General features: G+C 58.9%; 2 protein-coding genes across 6 annotated transcripts in view; one reads left to right on the top strand and one right to left on the bottom strand.

The window, feature by feature from the left end:
• EVL (Enah/Vasp-like) overlaps positions 1-1,200 on the top strand; it is a 172,445-nt gene extending 171,245 nt beyond the window's left edge. For all 4 annotated transcript variants that reach the window (XM_032134984.2, XM_032134985.2, XM_032134982.2 and 1 more), the window contains one exon: positions 663-1,200. In XM_032134984.2, coding sequence (XP_031990875.1) covers positions 663-700 — 38 coding nt within the window. In that variant the 3' untranslated portion in view covers positions 701-1,200. The remainder of the gene's footprint in view (positions 1-662) is intronic.
• A 2,096-nt stretch (positions 1,201-3,296) lies between these two features.
• Positions 3,297-23,925, bottom strand: part of DEGS2 (delta 4-desaturase, sphingolipid 2) — a 29,338-nt gene continuing 8,709 nt past the window's right edge. The window contains exons 2-4 of one of the 2 annotated variants that reach the window (XM_032179731.2): positions 23,390-23,482; positions 6,183-6,925; positions 3,297-3,876 (exon numbers count right to left, since the gene is read on the bottom strand). In XM_032179731.2, coding sequence (XP_032035622.1) covers positions 3,730-3,876; positions 6,183-6,899 — 864 coding nt within the window. In that variant the 5' untranslated portion in view covers positions 6,900-6,925; positions 23,390-23,482 and the 3' untranslated portion in view covers positions 3,297-3,729. Of the gene's footprint in view, positions 3,877-6,182; positions 6,926-16,830; positions 16,953-23,389; positions 23,483-23,925 lie in introns of those variants that run through there. The other variant, XM_032179730.2, reaches the window with a different exon arrangement.

Raw genomic sequence — 23,925 nt, 5'->3', positions numbered from 1 at the left:
GAGGCCTGAGTTGACATAGAGGAGGGGGAGTTCAGGAGGGAACAGATACCAGAGGAAGGAGGGAAAGGCCCAAATTTGGGAGGCCGGGGGTTGGAGCACTAGCTTGGGGTGGTGAGGAAGCCGGCGGGGAGGCAAGAAGACAAGAGAGGCCCCTGCCTCTCCTGAGGAGTGGGCAGAGCCAGGGCAGTCCCTGGGGCCCAGGGCCAAGATTTCCTGCTGACCCCTGCAGGAGCTGGGAGGGCAGAGCCTCGGCCTCCACTATGTTGGGGGAAGGGCTCCTGCACCCCCGGCACCTGGACACCCACCTGTCCAGAGCCTACAAAGACCCTGCATCCCCACACAGAGCAGCTCCTCACACTACGGTTCCAGTGCCCAGCACTCCTCAGCAGCAGTGAGGCCACAGGCACGGCACCGGCCTCTGTCCCCACGCCAGGTCCTCCCCTAGTAGGGCAGTGGCAGCAGGGGCCGCCACAGAAGGAATGGCGATGAGACCCAAAGCCTTTGGTCATCACCCCAGAGGTCTACGCCAAAGCCTGGGTGGGGCTCCCAGGAGATGGAGCAGGGGCAGATACCAGGCAGTTCCACGCCAGGGGTGTGGGACCCTGATGAGGAGCCGGGCTGTACTGGTCATGGCTGCACCTGAGCCACCACCTGTCCCGCAGCCATCAGACAGGAGCTGAGTGGGATCAGCACCACGTAAGGGGCCAGCCTTGCTGCACTGATTCGTCGAGCCCATCCAGCGACAGAGGACAGCCAGGAGCCCAGCCAGCCCCAGACTCCAGTGCACCAGAGCACGCACAGGAGCCTGGGCGCGCTGCTGTGAAACGTCCTGACCTGTGATCACACATGACAGTGAGGAAACCAAGTGCAACTCCCGGGTTTTTTTAGATTCTACCTGACACAGAACACCAGGTCTGCTCGTCTTTTCTGTGTTTTATATTTGCTTATTTAAGGTACATTTCTTTGGGTTTCTAGAGAGACACCCCTAAGTCACCTGCTTCATTAGACAGTTTCCAGGTTTTCTCCCAGGTGACGCTGTTAGCGCCTCAGCTGGCAGTGACAGCCGGCCCAGCGTGGCGCCACCACGCACCGCAGAGCTGTCCAGGCACAGCTCCGTCCCCAGCGCTCATGGTGTTGAAACTGTCTGTCATGCACCACGGTGTCTGTGTCCACACAGTAATAAACAGTTTACTGTCCGCACCCTCGGGCACAGGCCTTCGCATTGGTCCATCACGCTCCGGGCTGGGGATGCCCCTTTTCAGAGAAGGGCCCGGGACCACGGTGACCAGGAGCCGTAGGAGCAAGATGGCGGTCTTCAACAGGAAGCTGGGCTCAGAACGTTCCCAGGCCCCGGGAGGGTGAGGTGGTGTCCTGGGGCTGGGCCTCAGGTCCTGCCTGTGGGGAACTCCCTAAGGGATCCCCAGGAAGATGGTCCTTAAGTGCGGCCCACACCCCCGAACCTCACAGGACTCCGTGTGCATTCTGACGGGCAGGGCCCCGCGAGCGTCCTGTTCACGGGAGGGAGGGACTTGGGTCTCAGCAGGCACCAGGCAAATGCAAGGCAGCTTTGCCTTCTCCTCGGCCCCACAAAGTCTCCTGGGAGGACCACCTGGCCTGCAATGGGCTGTCCCAAGCCCCTGTCCTGAGGCAGCAGCCAGAGACAGAGGCTCTGACCCTCAGCTTCAAGGAACCAGGGCCACCAACAGGCAGGCCTTGAGATCCTGTGACCATTCATGCCCCCAGTTCTCCCACATGACCTCCCGCAGCCACAGAGCGGTGTGCCCAGCAGCCCCCGAGGGAGCCGGCACTGGCCTGCTGGGACCCAGTGGCTGATCTCAAGGGCCAGCTCCTGGACCCAGTGGCTGATCTCAAGGGCCGACTCCTAGCACACTGCACATCCTTGGGCTTCCCGGCAGCCCTAGCAACAGGAATATGACTGCTCTGCCCCTTAGGAGGCTCTGCTCTCTGAGTGGCTTCGCCTAGGTCTGGTGGCACTTTTAACCCAGGGCCTGCAGACCACAGCTCAGAGCTTCTCTCTCCTGCTTCCCTGGCGCCCCCCAGGCCAGGAGTCCTGTAGTCTCCCCAGGAGAGCTCTAAGGACTGTCTTCGGAGCCACCCTCCAACCCTGGGCCCGGCCTTCGGTTTGTGGGTGAGGCCTGGACATGCCCCTTTGCGCTGTCTGCAGAAAAGTGTGCTGGACGAGGCGCCCCCTCAGGCACAGCAGGAGGAGCGGGTGCTCTGGGTTCCCCTCAGCCTGTGGGCGGGCCTGTGTGCACAGGGAGGGGCCGGCTGGCTCAAAGTCCTGGTGCCAGGGCCAGCAGCGCTTCCTTTGCAGAACAAGTCCTGGGCTCAGGCCTCTTCCCTGTGCCACTCAGCAGGTTGCCCACTCAGGGACATGGGAGGCCAGCACTGTGCGGGGCCACTCCCAGGTATAGAGGGAGACCTGCATCTCCCAGGTCAGCAGGGACAGCCCCTGGCACCCCATTCATGGAGAGGCCTTCAAGCCCTGACTGTAGCCTCAGTCCCCATTCCTAAGTCAAGTCCTGGAGGCTGAGGCCGCCTTCCCCAAGGCGGTGGTGGGAGCTGCATCCACTGCTGGCTTGCAGTGGGCACACTCCATCCCTCTCTGGCGGGGAGGGCCTCGCTCAGGCACCCCTCCTGCTGCCTGCCCACCTCTGGGACATCAGGACCCACCCCACCCCAACCCAGCCCTGACCTCCAGGAGAAGACAACCTCCTAGGTCCCAGCTGCACCCTCAGCCCTTCTGTAGAAAGGACCGACACATGTCCCACGTCACACAGACTCCCAGGACGCTGCCCGGCCTGCATCCCTCTGAGCTGTGGCTCACCAGGACAGTCACCTGCCCGGCCAGCCCCCGGGCTTGGGTGCCAGATCTGGGCAGAGCTCCTCCAGCCCCTCCTCTGACCTGGTGTGGGGGACAGACCCTCTCTGGGCTCAGGGATGCACCCTGCCGCGGGAGGGCATACGGAGAGCAGGAGGTGAGCAGGCCCAAGGGGTGGGGGTGAGGCAGGTGGTGTGGGCTCAGGGGGATGGGGGAGCCAGCCTCTGTGTGGCTCAGCCAGGCAAGGGAGCAGTGGGATCCCTGGGCTGCTAGGAGGGATTTGGGGCCACACAGATGATCAAAGGGAGCTTTCTGCTGTCCACACTTCAGTGTGTGCGCACACCACAGTGGCAGGCCCTTGGGGAGCACTGCCCAGCAGCAGCCACCGTCCCACAAAGAGCCAGGAGTGCACGGCAGGATCTGGGCCTGGCCTGGAGGAAGCGGTACTCAGGCCTCAAGCTCCACCCATCGGGGCGGCCCAGCACCCCATTCCCTGGGGCCAGGCTCAAGCCCAGACCACCCCCTCAGAAGCACAATCCATGGGCTGTGAAACAAACGCCGGGTTTAATGTAGGGCACAGGCACCCCAGAGAAGTCAGCTCCGTGGGAACCGTGGGCTCAGAGCACCCAGGTCATGGTGGGGCAGGGCCAGGCCTCACCCGGGGAGGCCCAGAAAGGGAGGGCCACACTCAAGGTCCAGGGCAGGTCCACGTGCAGACGGAGCCCTGCAGCCCACACTGCTGTCGCCAGGTGTGGCTGCGTGGGACCCTCCTCGGGGACAAGGGCAGCAGTGCAGAGCACAGGAAGGAAATGCAGCTTCTCAGTGCTGGGGTGTGAGGCCGAGGGGCCAGTGGGGGACAATGGCCGCCACCAGGAGGCAGCCCAGGCTCACAGGCCGTCCTTTGCCAGCCTGTACACCCGCTTCACCCTGGCGTAGGGCCCCAGGGAGTCCTCAAACACAAAATCCCAGAGCACCTTCACCCAGGAGTGGTGCTGCGGCAGGTGGTCGTAGTACTCGGGCGCGATCTTCCGCACCTGTAGAGAGGAGGGCGTGGCTCAGGGGCTGGTTCTCCTCAGGGCCGCACCCACAAGCACACACGCAGACACCTGAGCACACGCGGTGGGCATGCACATGCATATTCATGTACGAACGTGTTTGCGCGCGCGCACACACGGGTGTACATAATGTACACACACTGTCGCCTCTGGGGTGCCCATGTCCAGCTTCGCCAAACACAAGGCCACTCCTCTGGTCCTCCCTGCCACCCACCACTTCCTGGGTGCCCGGAAGGCTGGCGCTGGCTGCTGGAGGGCCTGGTGGCCTGAGCTGCGCCCAGGACGCTATGGCAGAGGCACCCACGGGCTCAGCTCGGAGCGCCTGCCCCAAGTAGTAGTTGCAGAATTCATTGCACCACTCCACTCGGCCCACCCCGCCTTCTGACCCGGCAGACCCCACTGCTGGGGTGGTGGGCCCTCGGGGGGTTCTCCCGCAGCGCCTACACAGTGCTGAGTGCCCACCTGAGTCCTGCCAGGCCACAGTGTCACACCCATACATCTCAGCCTTGTGACCTGCCAACCTCAGCCTCAGCCAGCCTCACTGCTTGTCACGTTCCAAGGGCCTCTTGAGCACCTGCTGTCCCCTCCAGCCTTTGCTCTACACAGACACCCCCACCCACTTCCTCCAGGAAGTGCTCCCAGCTTCAGCGCCCGCAACTGCACCACCACCGCGCCGCCCCACTGCTCAACAGCATGCAGCCTTGGCCCAGCTCCCATCACACGGATGCCCTCCCTGCCCCCCCCAGGATGCCCTTCCTGCCCCCTCTTCGCCCTGTCACCTCCTAAGGATGCTCTTAGGATGCAGGGAGCCTGGCCGCAAAACCAGGACAGCAGAGGCCAGCACCAGGCACCCAGAGCCTCTCACTTTGCTCAGGAGAGGTAAAGGCTCGTGGCTCACAGCAGGCTCTCTGCCAGCTTGGGTCTGGATTCTTGCTCTGCCACCTCCTGAGGCGGGCACCTCTCCCCCTCCCCCCATCACCTCCTGAGGCGGGCACCTCTCCCCCTCCCCCCATCACCTCCTGAGGCGGGCGCCTCTCCCCCTCCCCCCATCACCTCCTGAGGCGGGCACCTCTGCCTTCCGCCCCGTCACCTCCTGAGGTGGGCACCTCTGCCTTCCGCCCCGTCACCTCCTGAGGGGGGCACCTCTCCCCTCTGCCCCGTCACCTCCTGAGGCGGGCACCTCTCCCCTCCGCCCCGTCACCTCCTGAGGCAGGCGCCTCTCCCCTCTGCCCCGTCACCTCCTGAGGCGGGCACCTCTCCCCCTGTGCCTCTGCCTTCTTATCTATACAACAGGGATAATGGATGAGGAGGCAGCTGCCTCCTGGGCTGTGGTGAGGTTCAAGTGAGATGGTCCCTGGTGCAGACCACCACCTTGGTACTGCCAGCCGGAATGGAGGGCACAGGCCACGGCCCAGGCTTGGAATTCAGTCTGAGGGATTCCAGAGTCACACAGGCCAGGGTGCACACACACCTGCACAACCAGGTAAGCGCTCACACATAACCACACGCAGATGTGTGTGCACACGCCCAGGCACACATGCAAATACCTGCGCACATGGGCAGGCACCCACACATAATCACAGGGCAAACGTGTTCACACAGACACGTGCACACCCCGGTGCACACAGGCGTGCGCTCAGGCGCTCGAACACCTCCCCAGTGCCACCTCCTCCCGCCCCCTTTGCCACAGGTAACCAGCTCTTTCCAGGCAGTCAGAGGCTACCAAGGCGCAGGCTGGCAATGGCTGAGGGACGGCTCCTCCTCCCCCTTCCCCTTCCTCCTTTCTCATTCAGAAATTCTCCAGCTCCCAGTCGCCTAAGGCAGAGGTGCCCATACCTGGGGCTTCCACTCCCCATCAGCTCTGCCCAAGCCTTTGCAAGGCCCACCCTGTCCTCTCTGGCCCTTGGAGGGTCACAGGGCAATGACAAGGAATGAGCAGGAAAAGAGCCTGCAGACGGGAAGGATGGTGCTTCCCTTGCAGTGTTGCTAATGCCGCCCCGCTTCAAGGAAGACACCCCGTCAGTATCATGGAGGCTTCAAGCAGCCTGGACTGTGAAATGCCTCTCAGACCGTACCTCCCTGAATTTGCTTCAGCCTCCAGCAGAGGACTCGCCTGTGTTGTTTCCTTTCCTCCTGCCCTGGGGACAAGTGCAAGTGGCCATGCCATGACCAGCACAAAGAGGGAGAGGCTGCTGGGCATGGCCCAAGGCCCTTCCAGGGCCCCCACCTCCTCCGATGGCTGTGCAGCCCTGCCCTGCCGCAGCCCTGCCACCCCAGCCACGTACCAGCGGCAGGCTGTAGCCCGGGATGCTGGGGAAGTCGTGGTGCTCCACGTGGTAGCCCGCATTGAAAGTGATCCAGTTGAGGGGCCCATAATAGGAGTAGGTCTCGTGGCCCTTGAGGAACATGTAGTGCTCGGCCACGAAGTGGCCCGAGATGGGGTGCAGGCCCAGGCCCAGGAAGGAGCTGGCCAGCAGGTAGACCATGGGCTTGAGCCCCCAGAGGGCAAAGATGGCCACGTCGGCCGCCAGCTGCACCAGCGTGTTGAGCACCTCCATGCGGGTCACGGCCTTGGGGTGGACGCAGAGCGGCCGCAGCGAGTAGAAGAAGGGCTGCAGCACCAGCCAGAGCAGTTTGCGGGCAGGTGTGCAGAAGAACCAGCCCTCCAGACGCGTGGGCACGTCCACATCCAGCCCATCGCCACCCAGGTAGCGGTGGTGGTCCACGTGGTACTTCTTGAAGGAGGCGGCGTAGGGCACACCCACGGGCAGATTAGCGAACACGGCCAGCCAGCGGTTGCGCGCCGCACAGCCCGTGCCAAAGGCTGCGTTGTGCGAGATGTCGTGGATGGCCAGCGTCAGCGAGTGGTTCATGCAGCCTCCAAAGGCGTAGGCCCAGAACAGCAGCCAGCGCCAGGCCAGCCCTCGCACCAGCCAGCAGGCCAGCAGCTGCACCAGCACCAGCGCCAGCACCGCCCACTTGAGGCGCGGATCCGGCCGCATCAGGGCCTTGATGGCCGGGTACTTGGCTGCAAGGAAAACAGGGAGGTGTGAGGCCCTGCTCAGTGGGGCTGCACCCCATCCTCCTCCGCTCCCACTGCAGTGGCCGAGGGGTGAGAAGGTGGGAGTGGCCAGCAAACCTCGCTGGTCCCTTTGACCATGCACACAGGCCCTGTCCCTCGAGGGCCCGCTGGCCCCCACCCTGGCCGAGCCTCATCTCGCCAGACTCAGAGGGCAGGACTCCAGCAGGGGCACATGTGGCCCACGCGGGCAGGTGGGCCCTGCTGCTCCCCGAGCCAGGCCTCATCCCAGCTTGTTCCCACCCAGCAGGTCTGGGCCAGCGGGGACGATTCAGAGACTGTGCCTCAGTGCTGTGTGCTCAAGCACACGGGGGGCCTCAGCCAGAAGGTGGGGGCCCAGTGCCCGCAGCAAAGTGGTTCCAGGCAGGGAAGCAATGTCTCCTGTCAGACAGGGCAAGGAGGACCTGCTGGCAGCTCCCACTCAGGAAGGCTCTGGCCCAGGTGCAGGGCCAAGGAAGTCGCATGCAAAGTCCCCTTTGTGTGTCTGGATGTAGGCTGAGACCGCAGGTCTGAAGGCACCACTGCCCACTGCCTCCCTCTTACCCAGGGATGCCCCTGCCCCCAGGGCAGTAGCCAACCCACCTGGGGGCCGGCCAGTTCCAGCCCCACTCCCACCCCAACCCTCCCGCCACCCCCCATTCCACAGACAACCAGCCACTGCTTCCCCTTGGAAGGAGACCAAACCTTGGGGCAAGGGGGAGGGGCAGGCCACACCTGTGCCAGGTGAGTCACAAGCAGGCAGCTCTGGGGAGGGCCAGCCCAGGCCTCCAGCTCTTGGGTGCAGGCAAACATCAGCCACTCCTGCACCCCTCAGAGGTGAGAGCCATGACAGAGCCTGGCAGCCCTGACCTTGGAGAATGGGCCTCACTTTCCCCATCTGCTGAGCAAGTATACTAAGTCCTGCCTGTGTGGTGCACCCTCGGGGTCCCTCCCCATGCCCTGTGTGGCCCACTTTCAGGGAGCCCCGTGCCCTTCCCGCTTTCCTCAGCACCTCCTAGGACTCAGCTGCCCCTCCAAGCCCCAGCCTTCCCTCAGGGGCTCCACTGTGGACCACCAGAGAGAGGAGAAACCTGCACACAGAAGGACAGCAGCGCCCACCCTGCCAGCCCCTCACCCAGCCCCAGCTATGGGCTGGTCCTGTCTCCCGTGGGTGTGCTGGGGCCTCCAGAGCCACTGGGACCCCAGAAACAGCCACTGGGCTGGCCCATCCAACAGGCATGCCCCTAAGTCCCCTCTGAGTAGACTCTGGGCTGTTTCCAGTATGGCGTATCTGGCAAGAGGCCTAACGCAGGCAGGTCCCAGCAAGCCTCAGGGGCCCGACCCCAGCCGCCACCTGGCTAGCAGGGGCCCCACCAGCCTGCATCTTCCCATCTGGGAAACGGGGATGCCATTCCTCTATGCCCGTCAGGCTGTGGAGAGGCCAGCACGATAGTCTGAGCCCTGGGGGTGCCAGCGCTCAGTAGGCACAAGCTGGTACTATTGTCATTAAAGGAAGTGATCTGATCTAAGAGTGAAAGCTGGTCTTGGGGCGACGGCCTGGCCCTGGCTTGTTCCAACAAGAGCAGGCCCGAAGCTTGCAGGCTTGGGAGCCACCAACTGGAAGTAACTAAAAACTGAGCAGTGCACGAGGCAGCTGAGCACGGGCAACGCAGGGCGCGACTCAAGGAGGGAACAGATGCAGGGAGCCCCAGGTCACCTCACCTGCCTGCAGGCACCTGCTGGACTGCAGCACGTGGCCGAGGGACCCCCAAGGAGCTGAACGAGCAGAGAATGGTACTCAGGGAGCCCGAGACACCCACACTGCAGGTACAGGGGGCTCCTACCAAAGGCCTGAGGCCCAGAGAAGCTTTGCTAGAGCAGGAGCCTGATGACAGTTCTGAAAACAGCAGCTGCTGGAGCTTTGCACCCAAGGAGTTCCAGAGGTGGCATAGGCTGGGAGTCCCAACCCACTGGGCAGAAAGGCCTCACTGAACACCCCAGCCTCCAGTGGGCCCCCCGGATGCCCTGTCTTAGGAGTGGGTCTACTCTGCACCCACCCAAGGTCAGTTGACTGACTCCTTGCCAGGAGAAAACCACCCACACTTTTTGCAAAGATTGCAAAGATCTACCATCTACAGCTCCAGAGCGCCCAGGTCCCTGGGGGAGTGGGAGTGGGGACATGCCAGGAACACTCGGGACCACGCCATGCAGACTGGATGTGCAGGAGAGGGTCGTGGCTGAGGTCACCCTGGGTGCAGTCAGGATGGAGTAGTAACTGAAGCCAGGGCTTGGAGGTGGTCAGCTGCCGGGGGTCACAGAGGTTCAGGGGCAAGAAGAGACAGCAGGTGTCCCTGGACTTAGCCAGGTCATGGTGTCTCAGCAGGAGCTGTTCCGGCACAGCCCGAGGCAAGGTGAGGGTGAGATGAGGTAGCGAAGGTGGGTCTGCCTAGGGCATGGGGCAGGGAGGGTGACAGGAAGGCACCAGAGGATGGCAGGACGGGAAGGAGATGCCAGGGTGGGCATCAAGAAGGCAAGGGGCACTGGAGCTGGGTGCCAAGGGGATTCAGGAACTCCTCGAGACTATGGAGCGTTATTTCTGGGTGTCTGTCAAGGTGTTTCCAGACTGGCAGAGGGTAAGTGGACTGAGTGAGGAAGGCCCGCCCTCAATGTGGGCCAGCACCATCCAATCAGCTAGGGTCCCGATAGAACAAAAAGGCAGAGGCAAAGGTTTCCCTCCTGTCTTTCCCTCCCTCTCTCCTCCCATCCCTCTCTCCTCCCACCGCTTCCCTCTCTTGGAGCTGCAACACACGCTTCTCTAGTCCTTGGATATCAAAACTCCAGCCTTTGGACTCCAGGAACTACACCAGCACCCTCCACCCTCTGCCTGCTTTCAGACCTTCAATATCATACTGAGGGTTCCACCATCGAGTTCCCTGGTTCTGAGGCCCTCAGACTCAGACTGAACCATGCTACCCCTACTGCCACCCCTGGGTCTCCAGCTTGCAGACAGTCTGTCATGGGACTTTACAGCCTCCATAATCACATGAGCCAATTCCCCTAATAAATCCCCTCTTTGAATGGATAGAAGGAAAGGAAAGGGAAGGAAAGGGGAAGGGGAAGGGAAAGGGAAAGGGAAAGGGAAAGGAAAACGAAAGGAGGGAGGGGAGGGAGGAAGGGAGGAAAGCTAGATAGGTAGGTAGGTAGGTAGGTAGACAGACATAAGATTAGATAGATAGATAGATAGATAGATAGATAGATAGATAGATAGATCGATCGATCGATCGATCGATCGGGGCATGGTGGCTTACACTGTAATCCCAGCACTTTGGAAGGCTGAGGCAGGAGGTTTCCTTGAGCCCAGGAGGTCAGGATCAGCCTGGGCAATATAGCAAGGCCTTATTACGCAAAAAGTTTAAAAATCAGCCAGGTGTGGTGGTGTGTGCCTGTGGTCCCAGCTACTTGGGAGGCTGAGGTGGGAAGATCGCTTGAGCCCAGGAGTTCAGGGCTGTAGTGAGCCACAATTGCACCACTGAACTCCAGCCTGGGCGACAGTAATGGCAAAAACAGATCAGATAGATAGATAGATAGATAGATAGATAGATAGATAGATAGATAGATAGATAGATATAATAGATGAGATAGATAGATACATAGATACATAGATCCTATCAGTTCTGTCTCTCTGGAGAACACTGACTAATACAGGGCCTCTTCCAGGGCCTCAAAGAAAGGGGGACAGGGAGAATGGGTGGGGCTGGGGAGTGGGAGTCAATGGGTTCCATGGCCTTGGGCCCCATCTTCTCTGGGCCACAAGAGAGAGGGAAAGCCCAAGGCAGAGAAGGACAGGGAGAGACACAGCTCCCTGGCAGCCCCATGAGGAACTGCAGGCCTGCATGGGCTCTGGCTAGACACCCAAACCCGGCCCAGCCTGGGAGCTCTGTCCTGCTGTGGGCACTCAGCTGACCTCAGGTGTGACTCTGCCCTTCCAGACCTCCAGCCTGGATGGCAGGAGTAGCTGGGCGACACATGTGCCTTGAGGGCTCTCTGCTCCATGAGGCAGCACAGAGCCCGACGTGCACAGCCGCCTGGAACCAAGATACACAGACCCACACAGATAGTTTCCAGCAGTGGCCCCAGGTGAGGCAGGAGGCAACTGGGCAGGTGGCCATGAACAACGGCTGTTGCTAGAAGTCACCCTGTTCAGGCAGGACACAGAAAGAAAGGGTCTGAGGTCCAGGGAGGCACAAAGAAGGGCCCACCAAGGTGCAGCAAGGCTGACAGAGCCAAGACTTGAACTCAGGACCCCCGACTCCAGGCCTGCACAATGGTGAGCAAGGCCCTGATGTGGACTAGGACTCCATCAACACCAATCTAGTGCTTGGCTACACTGCCACAAAGCACCCGGAGAAAATTCTGGATCAGGGCTGGGTGCAGTGGCTCACACCTGTAATCCCAGCACTTTGGGAGGCCGAGATGGGCAGATCACCTGAGGTCAGGAGTTAAAAATCAGCCTGGCCAACATGGTGAAACCCCGTCTCTACTAAAACTACAAAAATTAGCTGGACAAGGTGGCGTGCACCTGTAGTCCCAGCTACTTGGGAGGCTGAGGCAGGAGAATTGCTTGAACCCGGGAGGCAGAGGTTGCAGTGAGCCAAAATCGCACCACTGGACTCCAGCCTGGCAACAAAGCATCTCAAAAAAAAAAAATCATTGATCAGGCTCAGTGAGACTCCTGTGTGCCTTTGGGCAAGCCCCTGTCCCTCTCTGGACCTGTCTCCTCAGTCTCCATCTGTAAGGCATCTGCTCTGACAGCCTCTGTGGCTGTGAGCACATGGAGGTGGGGTCTTCCCTAGGGGCCCATGGGGAAGAAGGGGCATCAGGTGCCAAGGTGTGAAACGTCTGGCACCAGCAGATCTGCACACTTATACCAGTTAGCAGGCTCACTCATAAAATTCCAGAGGGCAGAGCTGGAGGCAGGGCCTGCTGAAGGAAGGCCAGCCCAAAGCCCCCTGCACCCACAGGACAGTTGCATCACCCTGGTGCGACTCTGATGGGTTACACCTTTTGCCCAGAAATTCTCCTGACAAATCTGCTAAGCCAGGCTTGGGCAGAGGGACTGCATCAGAAACAGGCAGCCAGGCCTGCTGTGCCCTTGCCTCCAAGAGTGGCAGAGACAGGGCCCACGCCACGTCAGACCCCTACTCCCAGTCGCAGGCCACTCCACCCCGCCCCTCCTGACTGGCTGGCAATAAAGTCACTTTTGTCTTGTCCCCAGCAGGGCTCCCAAAAGCAAAGGGGCCTCTTATCACTTGCACAATGGGCCCCAATGAGCCCCCAAGCCCTGGCTCTGGCAACATCTAGGGAGACCTGCTCTATCACCTTCCCAGGGAGGCCAAATACCATCATATGACAGTCACTCACTGGCCACATGGGAGGTGCCCCTTGTCACTGCCCATCATCACTCCAATATTCCACCTCTGCCGCCACCTGCTTCCCAGCTCCCTGTTCCACCACAAAGCTGCTCAGGGTTGATGATACCACCTAGTGGCCACAGCAGGAAATGCTTCCATACAACGTGGCCTTTCCTCCACCCATCCACAGCTGAGTAACCCCACCTGGGACAAGCCTCTCCTCACAAAGGCAGCAAAGCCCTCCTAATTCCCTCCTTCCTAAACTTCTTCCTCCCAGCCCTGGCCTAATGCTCTGGGAAGCCACCTACCCACAGCTTCCATCCCTGCCACCTGAGGTTTTGTGCCAAGAGACAAGCCTGACCCTGTCCAGTGTGGGAGGCACCCTGGGACCTAGTTGAATCTGGAAAGTGTGGCAAGTGCCCACCTTCTCACCAGCCGCTCACTAAACCTGCCCTTCATTTCCAGTGACAAATACATACTGAAGGTCTGGGAGCAGCCAGGCCCCTGTACGTTACAGAGATGGGGCTACCCTGCAACAGGGCAGCTCTGTGGCTGGGAGATGGAGCCCCAAGTTCCCCTTGTGGCTCTGGCAGTTTGGTCCTGGATTTTACCAGTTACCACTGACAGAGCCCCAGCCCCAGCCTTTCTGAAGCAAATAATCCAGCAACGGCCAGCAGTCTCGCTTCCGGGATTTTCTCTTTTGTTTTTCTTTATTTGAATTTTTGTATTACCATGTGTGCCCTGCTTTCATAATTTAAAAACAAACAAAATTACAAAGCTATTCATTTTCAAAAAAAAAAAAACAAACCCAGAGCTTGCCTCTTACTCCACCGGCCACGCCTGGCTGGGTCTCTGATGGGGCCAGTCTCGCTGGCTCCGGTCCTGCCCTTTCAGGCCAGGGAGCCTCAGCCCTGGGCTAGGAGACCCCACTTTCTTAAGAAGTTATGTTCTGGGGAGCATGTCCCCCTCCCAGGCAGGAGCTGGAGACGGACTTTGGCCCCAACCCACAGAGCTCGTGGAGCCAGCTCTTTGCAAGGACTTCCTGCATTCTGTCAGATTATGATCTTTATTGAACATCCCTGGGCACCCAGGAGCTTGGCATAGGCTGCAGGAGCCAGCTGGGTGGGGCAGGAGGCTGCCTGAGCACCAGCCTGGCCTATGTGTTCCCGGGCAAGTTGCTTCCCCTCTCTGAGCCTCACTCCTGCCTCTTCTATAAAGAGATGCTGGCAGTTACACAGAGCATTTCTCCAAGGACTGGGAATAGCACAGGCATAGAGGAAGCAGCGAGTATTCCTCTTCCTTAGGGAAATGACAGGCCTTGCCAGGTCTCTCTCTGAGACGTGAATCATTATCATCGCAGCTGATACTCATCGAGTCCTGGAGTAATAAGTACTTTACATATCACCTCATTTAATCTGCACAACAACCCCATTAGGAAGGTATGATTTATTAACCCCTTTTAATTTGCCCAGGCCCCAACTCCTTCATCTGTTTACAGACTCACCCGTGGCTAATAAGTGGGTGTCAGGGTCACTGCCAGGAGTTCAGCTCCACAGCCAAGCTCTTGAACTGTGCCCCAAAGAGCCCAGAGCCCAGAGGGCTTGGAGCCATGGGGGGGAACTAAGAGGAGGGTCTCCATCCAGCTGGGCCAGGTCTGGGAGCAGTGGAGGGGCTTTCTGCAGGAGGTGGGACTGAAATGAGCGAGCAAGGCTAAGCAAGAGAGAGCCCGGCAGAGCAGGGAGGAGGGACATTCACCTGGGGAACAGCTTGTGCCAGTGCCGGGGAGGGAGGGAATGGCACATTCCAAGTTTATTAGCTGCAAACAACAGGTGGAAAGGAAGCTCCTGCTTCCTCCCCGCAGGAAAAGGAGTGTGGGCCAAGCTGGAGAGCCCGCCCTGAGGACTTGTGCTCCCCAAGCCCTGGCCCCAGGTGCCTCTCCCTCTTCCAAGTCTTTCAACCTTCGTAGCCACTCCCTCCAGAAAGCCTCCTGGATTGGTTCCAGGGCCTGTGGCTTCCCTCTTTAGAGAGAGCTCCTTCCCCGTGTCCTGGAGGGCCAGGTACCACCCCTGGCACCTTCCCAGCTGAGGTATCATCTCATCCTCACACCTACTCTGCCTGATAGGATGACTGCCCGTTTTGCAGATTGGGAAAGTGATGCCACAGCCCAGAGTGTCTGGGTCCCTCCAGGTGGCCCTGGGGTAGGCCCAGCTCCTATTCTATGGATACAAGCTCCTAAGGACCAGGACACTGGTTGCCATGTGCCTCTTGCCTTTTCCACATGGGGCCAGATACCCAATGAGTCCTGTGAAGGGAAGCTGGGGATAGCCAGGGGAGGGGACAGAAACGCAAACAGGGCGAAGGAGGCCCCTGCTGCAGCCTCAGCCCCGCCTCAGACCTGCTGAGGGGCAGTAGCCAGGACACCTGCCCTGTTTACATGATGAGCAGTGAGGGAGGGTCAGATGACCCCCAAGGTTCCTCCCCGCCCTACCCAGGAGTTCCACAGCAAACCCAGGAGTTCCACAGCAAACGGGAGGCAGCTACCACTGCTGGGACCAGACGGTGCTGGGCTGCAGCTCACCTCCCAGGAGAAACCACAGCAGTCACAAATCCACGTAGAGGCTTCCAGCTCCTGAGGCCCCAGCTACCCCGGGATGCAGTCACAGGCTAGCCACCCAATGTATCTTGGGTTTCAAACATTTAAAAGTCATGGTATCTCAGTATGCTGCCATGGGATTAAAAAAAGAAGAAAGAAAAAATTGGCTGGGTGCAGTGGCTCACACCTGTAATCCCAACAGTTTGGGAGGCAGAGGCGGGTGAATCACCTGAGGTCAGGAGTTTGAGACCAGCCTAGCCAACATGGTGAAACCCCATCTCTACTACAAATACAAAAATTAGCCGAGTGTGGTGGCAGGTGCCTGTAATCCCAGCTACTCAGGGGGCTGAGGCAGGAGAATCGCTTGAACCTGGGAGGCGGAGGTTGCAGTGAGTGGAGATCGCACCACTGCACTCCAGCCTGGGCAACAGAGCAAGACTTCATCTCAAAAAAAAAAAAAAAAAAAAAGGTTGTTCAGGCCAGGCGTGGTGGCTCATGGCTCATGCCTGTAGTCCCAACACTTTGGGAGGCTGAGATCCCTCGAGCTCAGAAGTTTGAGACCAGCCTAGGCAACATGGCAAGACCCTGTCTCTAGTAAAAATACAAAAAAATAGCCGGGCATAGTGGTACACACCTGTAGTCTGAACTACTCAGGAGGCTGAGGCAGGAGGATGAGTTGAGCCCAGGGGGCAGAGGTTGCAGTGAGCTGAGATCACGCCTAGCCAACATGGTGAAACCCCATCTCTATTACAGATGCAAAAATTAGCCAGGTGTGGTGGCAGGTGCCTGTAATCCCAGCTACTCAGGAGGCTGAGGCAGGAGAATCGCTTGAACCTGGGAGGTGGGGGTCGCAGTCAGCCAAGATCGCGAGACTGTCTCTAAATTAATTAATTAATTAAATAAAACGCCCAATTAAAATGTGAAACCATCCATCAACTAAGTGCAAATTAAAGCCACAATGAAACAGTATTGTTTCCCCCATCTAACTGAAGATTACAAAGTGTGCCAACGCGCGGTGCTGAGTTAGGCAGGGGTGCCTCCCACGTGGGAGCGGGAGGGGCGGGCCTGTCTCAGCCTGTGGCTATTTGGTGGCATCTGACAAAAGCCACTCTCCAGACGCAGGCCCCTTAACCCAGGCCAAGGACGACTCACCGGGGCCACCTTGCTTGTGGGTTGGATGGGGCCTCTGACATGAACGAGAGTGACTCCGAGTGTGTAAATGCCCTCCTCGCAGAGGACACGAAGCGACAAGGAAAACAGCCACCACGTAATAAGCGACATGCCAGAATAGATGGATTCTTTAGTACAATCTTTGCTTTTTTCAAAGAAAACACGCGCGCCTCTCATTAGCGTTTGCTCCCTTCCCGGCGCTCACTCGCCCTGAACTCCAGCCTGGGGCGCCCGTGGCCGCGGGACCCAGGGGCTCTGAGCGCAGCAGGCGCCCAGTGGCTGCGGGTGGAGGCTCCGCGGCGCGCAAGCTGCCTCCGCGCCAGGGGGTGAGTGCACCTCGTAGCGCGTCCCGGGGCCGCCCCTGCTCCCTCGCGTCCCAGCATCCCAGAGCCCGGCCCCGGCCCCGGGAGTGGCTCGCGTCCCGCGGCCCGCGAGGAACAGCTGAGACGCGCTCCTGGGCGCTCGGACCCGTACTGGAGTCCTCGGAATCCTCAGGTCCCGGGGAGTTTCAGACCCGGCCAGGGTGGGGGACCCTCGGGGAGCCGGCCGGGGACCCCGGGGAGGGGAGCGACAATGGCGGAGCGCCCGCTGAAATTTGGGCCAGAGCTGGAGCGGCCCGTCTGGGCTCGACCCCACGACGCGGCTCCAAGATGGGCCCACGGGGCGGTCCCCACCCGGCGGGAGCCCCGCGCTGCGCTCACCCAGTATCTCCTTGCGCCGCTGCGTGTGCGGCTGGTCGGTGTAGACCCACTCGAAGTCGCTGCGGCTCGCGCTGTTGCCCATGGTGGGGCGGGAGGCGCCGTTCGGAGCGCGGCCGGCTGGGCTCTGCTGCACCTGTCGCGGCGGCTACGGCGCGGAACCAGCTCTGATCGGGGCGGGGGCGGGGGCGGGGCGGGGGCGGGGCGGGGTCCCGGCGGGGCGGGGCCAGGTGCGCCAGGCTTGGGGCGGTGCACCTCTGGCTGGGCGGGGCGGCCGTGCCCCGGCGCCCTCCGGGCCCCGGCGCCCTCCAGACCCCGGCAGGTAGCTGGCGCTTTGGGAACCTCAGTTGCCTCGGTTGGAAATGGGGCTCCCCGGCAGGACCGAGGTGGCCGCGCGCCATCTACGCGAGTCCCTGGGTCCCTCGATGCGCGGGGCAACTGCTGCCACCGCGGCCTCCCACTGGCTCTGCGCGCCCCGCCCACCCGCGGGCAGCGGTCGGGTTTTTACCCCGGCCCCGTTCTCTCCGCAGCCCCGACCCGCTCGCGGGCACGCCCCTGTGGCTCGCGCCGCCCCTGCCCCACGGAGGAGCTGCTGGCAGGATAGAGGGACTGCGGAGGATCGGCGTGGAATGGATGCGACGGTGCCAGTAAACAGGCGCTGAGGAAAGGTCCGTGCAGCAATCCTCCCTTCCTCCACCCGCCCCTTTCACCAGTAATGCAAAGGGGAGATAATGCGTCTGCAGCAACCTCACAGGGATGAGTCAGACCCACTCCTGCCTTCAGGGAACTTGAGGTCTGGATGGGGACACAGGTACAGAGGTGGCTGTTATGATTCAGGATGATACGTGCCATGACACAGGTAGGCCCTGAAGCAGCTAGGATCCAGTAGAAGGGACTTTTGCATTGGGTCTTGAGGGGTGGGTAGGAGTTCAACAGCTAGAAAAGGGAAAGGCATTGGTGGTAGGGGGAACAGCAGATGCAAAGGCTCGGAAACAAGGAAGAACCTGAATGTTCTCAAATGGAAAGTCTGGTTTTGGGGAGGTAAGGGCACAGGGCCCCTCATCTTCATCTCAGTGATGCCTCTGTTCCTTCTCCCACTCCCTTGGAGCTTTGGAGGGTGGACCTGCTGTGCCTGTGGGCCAGAGCCTGGCCTCCACTGGCAGCTGCCTGGGAGCTGACTGACACATCAGCCAGAGCTGCCACAGGCTCGACACAGTGAGGGCGCGCTTCTGTGCGTCCCATGGAAGTCCATGGCCCAGGGTTTGGTACACTTGGCAGGCCTTCCTTAGCTCAGGGCCAAAGGCAGTCCTGAGTGAGCCAGGAAGGAAGGCATGGGTGTCCTGCAGCCGCCAGCCACCATCCCCTGAATTAGCCATGGGAAAGGTGGACACAGAGGCCAGATTTTCCATCAGCAGGGGGACCCACAGTGCCACCATGGCCATCACCCTTGCCACACCCAGCAGGCCTCCCGGCCCAGCTTGCACCCTTGGGAGAAGACTCATTGCTCCCAGGGCAGCCTGCTCTGTTCCCAGCCAGAAGGGTCCTCAGAAGCCATCCCACCAGCCATCACTTTACAGATCAGGAGACTGAGGCCCAGAGATGAGGAGCACCTTGCCTGAGGCACAGAGGAATTAACAGCAAGGCTGGGGCAGGACTCTGGCCCCTGACCTTTGAATTAAAAAGCTTCCAAAATCAGAGCCTTCACCCCTGTGTTGAACTCCGTGAGATCTGCCGCCCTGAGCCCCAGCTCCACCCTCAGGACAACACCAAGCCTGCCAGTTCCCTCTGCCCCAGGCCACCGCCTACCAGAGGAAACTCACCAAGGCCCTCATTTTCCAGATGAGGAAACCGAGGCCAGAGAGGGGACAAGTCAGAGGACACGCTGAAGAAGGCCTGGGAGTGGAACAGACACCCAGGATGCATGAAATCAAGTCTGATGCCCTTGCCACGTGCTCCGCAAGTCCCTGGGGAGCCAGAAACCCAGCTTCACGGTGTTGACGAGCCAGGAGCACATACCGTTGCCTCCCCACCCTGTCCATGGTCCCAGAAATGACAGAAAATACATTTTCGTTTGTAATGTGGTGTCTTGAATGGGCTCCTGGAGCAGAAAAAGGACATTAGGTAAAGCTAAGGAAAGCCTAGTACAGCTGGACCATCGTTAATCATGGTGTATCAATATTGGTCCATCAAAGGCAACAAATGCACCATATTATTATAAGATATTAAAATAAAGGAAACTGGGTGTGGCATATATGTGAACTTTCTAAACTGTCATCACAGTTTTTCTGTAAATATAAAGCTGTTCTTAAAAACAAAGTTTATGGCCGGGCACGGTGGCTCACACCTGTAATCCCAGCACTTTGGGAGGCCGAGGTAGGCAGATCACCTGAGCTCAGGAGTTCGAGACCAGCCTGGCCAACATAGTGAAACCCCATCTCTACTAAAAATACAAAAATTAGCTGGGCGTGGTGGCGGGCACCTGTAATCCCAGCTAGTCAGGAGGCTGAGGCAGGAGAATTGCTTGAACCTGGGAGGCAGAGGTTGCAGTGCGCTGAGATCGCACCATTGCACTCCAGCCTGGGCGACAGAGCGAGACTGCGTCTCAAAATAAATAAATAAATAAATAAATAATAAAATAAAATGAAGTTTATTAAGCCAGGTGCAGTGGCTCACGTGTGTAATCCCAGCACTTTGGGAATTCGAGGCAGGCAGATCACCAGGCTGGTCTTGAACTCCTGGACTCAAGGAATCCACCCACCTTGGCCTCTCAAAGTGCTGGGATCACAGGCATGAGCCACCCCACTCAGCCAAAATATAGTTTCTTTTAAATATAAAGTTTGGGAGTGTATACGCACACATGCACACACAGCATTGGAAAGCAGGGACTCTTGTGGAGTGGAAATTGAGAGGAAACCCACCACGGCCAGCTACTCTTCAGTGGCCCCTTGGCCTCCCTCCACACCCCCATTTCCCCTGGGCCAGGCAGCAGCAGGGGTGGGGTGTTGGTTACCTCTCAAGAGGGCCCTGATTGTAAGCCCCCTGGCCGGAGTGCTCTGCCAGGAGCAGGGTGGGCCTCCACCCAAAAGCCTCAATGACAGTGTTGGCTGCCCCCTGCAGAAAGGCCTCCACTGCCCCGTGTTTGCAGAAAACAGGCCAGAAGACATTCCACACTGCCCCTCCCACACCTCCCAGGAGCCAGCAAGGAGTCCCACAGCACACGACCCAGAGACAGCACACGCCGGAAGAAAGCCACAGAATGAAAGGGCAACCCACCCAGAAGGAGCAGAGCCTGACAAACAGATGTTGAGGAAAGCAGACCCGATGGAGGAGTGAGAGCAATGCCCCCGAGACTAAACTAGAGATAGACATTTCAAAAGTGCTTCTTTGAAAACCACACCCGAGCCGGGCAAGGTGGCTCATGCCTGTAATCCCAGCACTTTGGGATGCCGAGGCAGGTGGATGACCTGAGGTCAGGTCTTCGAAACCAGCCTGGCCAACATGATGAAACCCTGTCTCTACTAAAAATACAAAAATTAGCCAGGCGTGGTGGCACACGCCTGTAATCCCAGCTAGTCGGGAGGCCGAGGCAGGAGAATCACTTGAACCTGGGAGGCAGAGGTTGCAGTGAGCTGAGATTTCACTACTGCACTCCAGCCTGGGCGACAAGAGCCGAACTCAGTCTCAAAAAATAAAATAAAAAAAGTAAAACCACACCCCTCTATTGAAATGGAGCCCATGGAGGAATCGAGACATGAGGACAGTTTCAGGATCCAAGCGGCCTCCTAGCCAGGCTGCTAGGAAAGGATGGAGGAGAGGCAACATTGGTCCCCACCCAGCCTCGTTTCCTTCACAGAAGTCATCTCACTGAAATTATAATTACAATTTAATTATATGTAATTAGGGGTTATCCCTATAGGAAGTAAATTATTATAGCAGGTACTTATTTACTTGTTCATTTTATTATTACTTTTTTGAGATAGGACCTCACTCTGTCATCCAGGCTGAAGTGCAGTGGTGCAGTCTCGGCTCACTGCAACCTCTGCCTCCTGGACTCAGGTGATCCTCCTACCTCAGTCTCCTGAGTAACTGGGACTATGGGTGCGCCCACCACACGCAGCTTATTTTTGTTCTTTTGGGGTTTTTTTTGTAGAGACCGGGTTTTGTGGCCCGGCGAGGTGGCTCATGCCCATAATCCCAACACTTTGGAAGGCTGAGGTAGGCAGATTAACTTGAGCCCAGGAGTTTGAGACCAGCCTGGGCAACATGGCAAAACCCTATCTCCACAAAAAATACAAAAATTAGCCAGGTGTGGTGGCTCACGCCTGTGATCCCAGGCGCGATGGGGAGGATGGCTTGAGCCTCCATGTTCCCCAGGCTGGTCTGGAACTCCCGGGCTCAAGCATTCTTCCTGCCTCGGCCTCCCAAAGTGCTGGGATTCCAGGTGTGAGCCCCCACACCCAGCCGTCCTTGTCTATTGTAACAGGGCCTCCTCTAGAATGCCCTGTTCTCTGGAGATCACCCCTGGTATCACCAATGCCTAGAACATTTTCTGGCAAAAGAGTTGCTCTTAGTAATGATTTGCTGGGCTGGGGGCGGTGATTCACCCCTGTGATCCTAGCACATTGGGAGGCCGAGGCGGGTGGATTGCTTGAGGCCAGGAGTTCAAAACCAACCTGGCCAACATGGTGAAACCCCGTCTCTACTAAAAATACAAAAAATTAGCTGGGCATGGTGGCGGGCACCTGTAATCCCAGCTACTCGGGAGGCTGAGGCAGGAGAATCACTTGTACCCGGGAGGCAGGGGTTGCAGTGAGCCAAGATCGCACCACTGCACTCCAGCCTGGGCAACAAGAGCGAAACTCCATCTCAAAAACTAATAATAACAATAGTAATAATAAAATAATGATTTGCTGAATGAATGACAGAAGGAAGGCATGAGTCTTCAGACCGAAAGGCTTAAGGGTGCCAACAACATTAAAATTTGGCTTAATCACTTTGGAAAACTCTTCAGTAATATCCATGAAAGCTGCGCATGCCAAGGTCTATACCAAGAGTAGTGAACAGGTGTGGCCACCAAATACATGTGCGAGAATAATCCTGGCAGCTTTATTAGTAAAAGCCAAAGCTGGAGGTAACTCCAATGTCCAACAACAACAAAAAACGAAGAATGGATAAACCACTTATGCTATCTCCTTATACTGCAATGGTGGGTGGTAATAAAAAATGAATTACTGCTACCCACAGAACATTTTTATTTTCTGTGTCTGATGCTTTGTTGTCCTGGGGCTTAGCTGACCCTAGAGAGGCTGCCCCTCCTAGGCTAGAGATTCCTTCTCAGATGCCAAGGGCCACCTCACAGCCCACAGCCCACACAGCCCACTACCTCCTCTGTCTTCACACTCAGGGCCAATATTCCCCTGCCCTGATCACACCAGGGCCAGGTACCAGACAACTCCGGACAGCCCCTTCTGTCCCAGAGCCCTGAAATTACTCAAACCAGCCAGTCCAAAGCCTGCTCACCCTGCCTTGACTGTTTCTTCCCACAGAAACTCCAATAAAGGTTCCTGCTCACGTTTCCCTCTCCTCCCTCGACTTCAGCAGACCCCAGCGTTCGCCCGTGTGTCCCCGACCCGCGCCGTGTGGCGCAGCCCCTGCTCTTGGGAACTGTGAGTAACCATCTTTTCAACTGCAACATCCCCTGATTTGTGGGCCTCACTACACCTGATAATAAAACCTGCATTTCAAGCAGTCGGCGCAGCTAGCAGGGTGGAGTGAGGCGCCACTGCGCTGCTCTCAGTAACTGGTTCCACCGGGCGACCGCGGACTGGGTGCCGCAGCCTGCGCCGCCTGGTGCTGCTGCTGTGGACGCCTCTCCGCTCCGAACTCAGGACCTGGGTTCTCTGAGCTCTGATCTGAGCTGTGCCTGCCTCCTTCCGGGCTGGCTGGCCAGGTTCCCCCTCCTCCAAAGGGAGCCACGGGAGGGACTTCCTCCTAGTGTTTGGGGGTGCCCGGCAGGCGGCCCTGCTAAGTGGGGGCAAACAGAGCTACTGCTTGGGGGGCTTTTCAGGCTGCCTGGGGGAATTGGGGGAGACTGCCTCAAAGAGTGGGGGGAGGCTGCGGGGCGAGGGAGGCCCCCTGAAGTGGGGTGGGGGGAGGCTGCCCCGGAGGGGAATGGGGGAGCCTGCCCGGAGAGTCGGGGGAGCCTGTCTGGGGGAGTGGGGGGAGCCTGTCTGGGGGAGTGGGGGGAGCCTGTCTAGGGGAGTAGGGGGAGCCTACCCAGGGGAGTGGGGGAGGCTGCCCGGGGGAGTGGGGGGAGCCTGCCCGGGGGAGTGAGGGAGGCTGCTCTTCACTCTCAGGAGCTCAGTGTGAGGACCCCCGCCCCCACAGGGACCTAGTGGGCAGGAGGCGCCCTACCCTCAGGACCAGGGGCACAATGTTTCATAGAGGAACACAGCACTCTATCCCTGCCCAGCCTGAGACCCTGGAGAAGGTCGCCAGTGGCTTCGGGAGCATGAAATGTGCCAGTGATGCCGCGTGGGTCTCCCTGAGCACCGGAGCTTACCGGGGGGCTGCGCTCAAAGCAGCCTCAAAAATACCGACAGGGTTATTCTCTCTCAACGGCTCCAGAGCCCTCGGAGGTCGGGTAAGACGCCACCTAAGGACAGGGCCATGAGGGGTCAGCAGGACTTTATCTGATAAACACTGAAAAGATAATATGGGGAACAAAAATCAAAAGGAAAAATGTTACCCACCTCGAGATTCAAGCCATTCTAACAGGCTTTGGTTAAAAAAGAAGGAAGTCCGGCCGCCGTGGCTCACTCCTGTAATCCCAGCACTTTGAGAGGCCGAGGCGGGCGGGCAGATCACGAGGTCAGGGGATCAACACCCTCCTGGCTAACACGGTGAAACCCCGTCTCTACTAAAAGTACCAAAAATTAGCCGGGCGTGGTGGCGGGCGCCTGTGGTCCCAGCTACTCGGGAGGCTGAGGCAGGAGAATGGCATGAACCCGGGAGGCAGAGGTTGGAGTGAGCCGAGATCGCCCCACTGCGCTCCAGCCTGGGTGACAGAGCGAGACTCCGTCTCAAAAAAAAAAAAAA

Source organism: Hylobates moloch, unplaced genomic scaffold (genome assembly GCF_009828535.3).
Source record: "Hylobates moloch isolate HMO894 unplaced genomic scaffold, HMol_V3 SCAFFOLD_16, whole genome shotgun sequence".
Taxonomy (NCBI): Eukaryota; Metazoa; Chordata; class Mammalia; order Primates; family Hylobatidae; genus Hylobates; species Hylobates moloch.
Note: the sequence above shows the minus strand (reverse complement) of the source record. Positions and strands in the feature narration are given on the sequence as shown.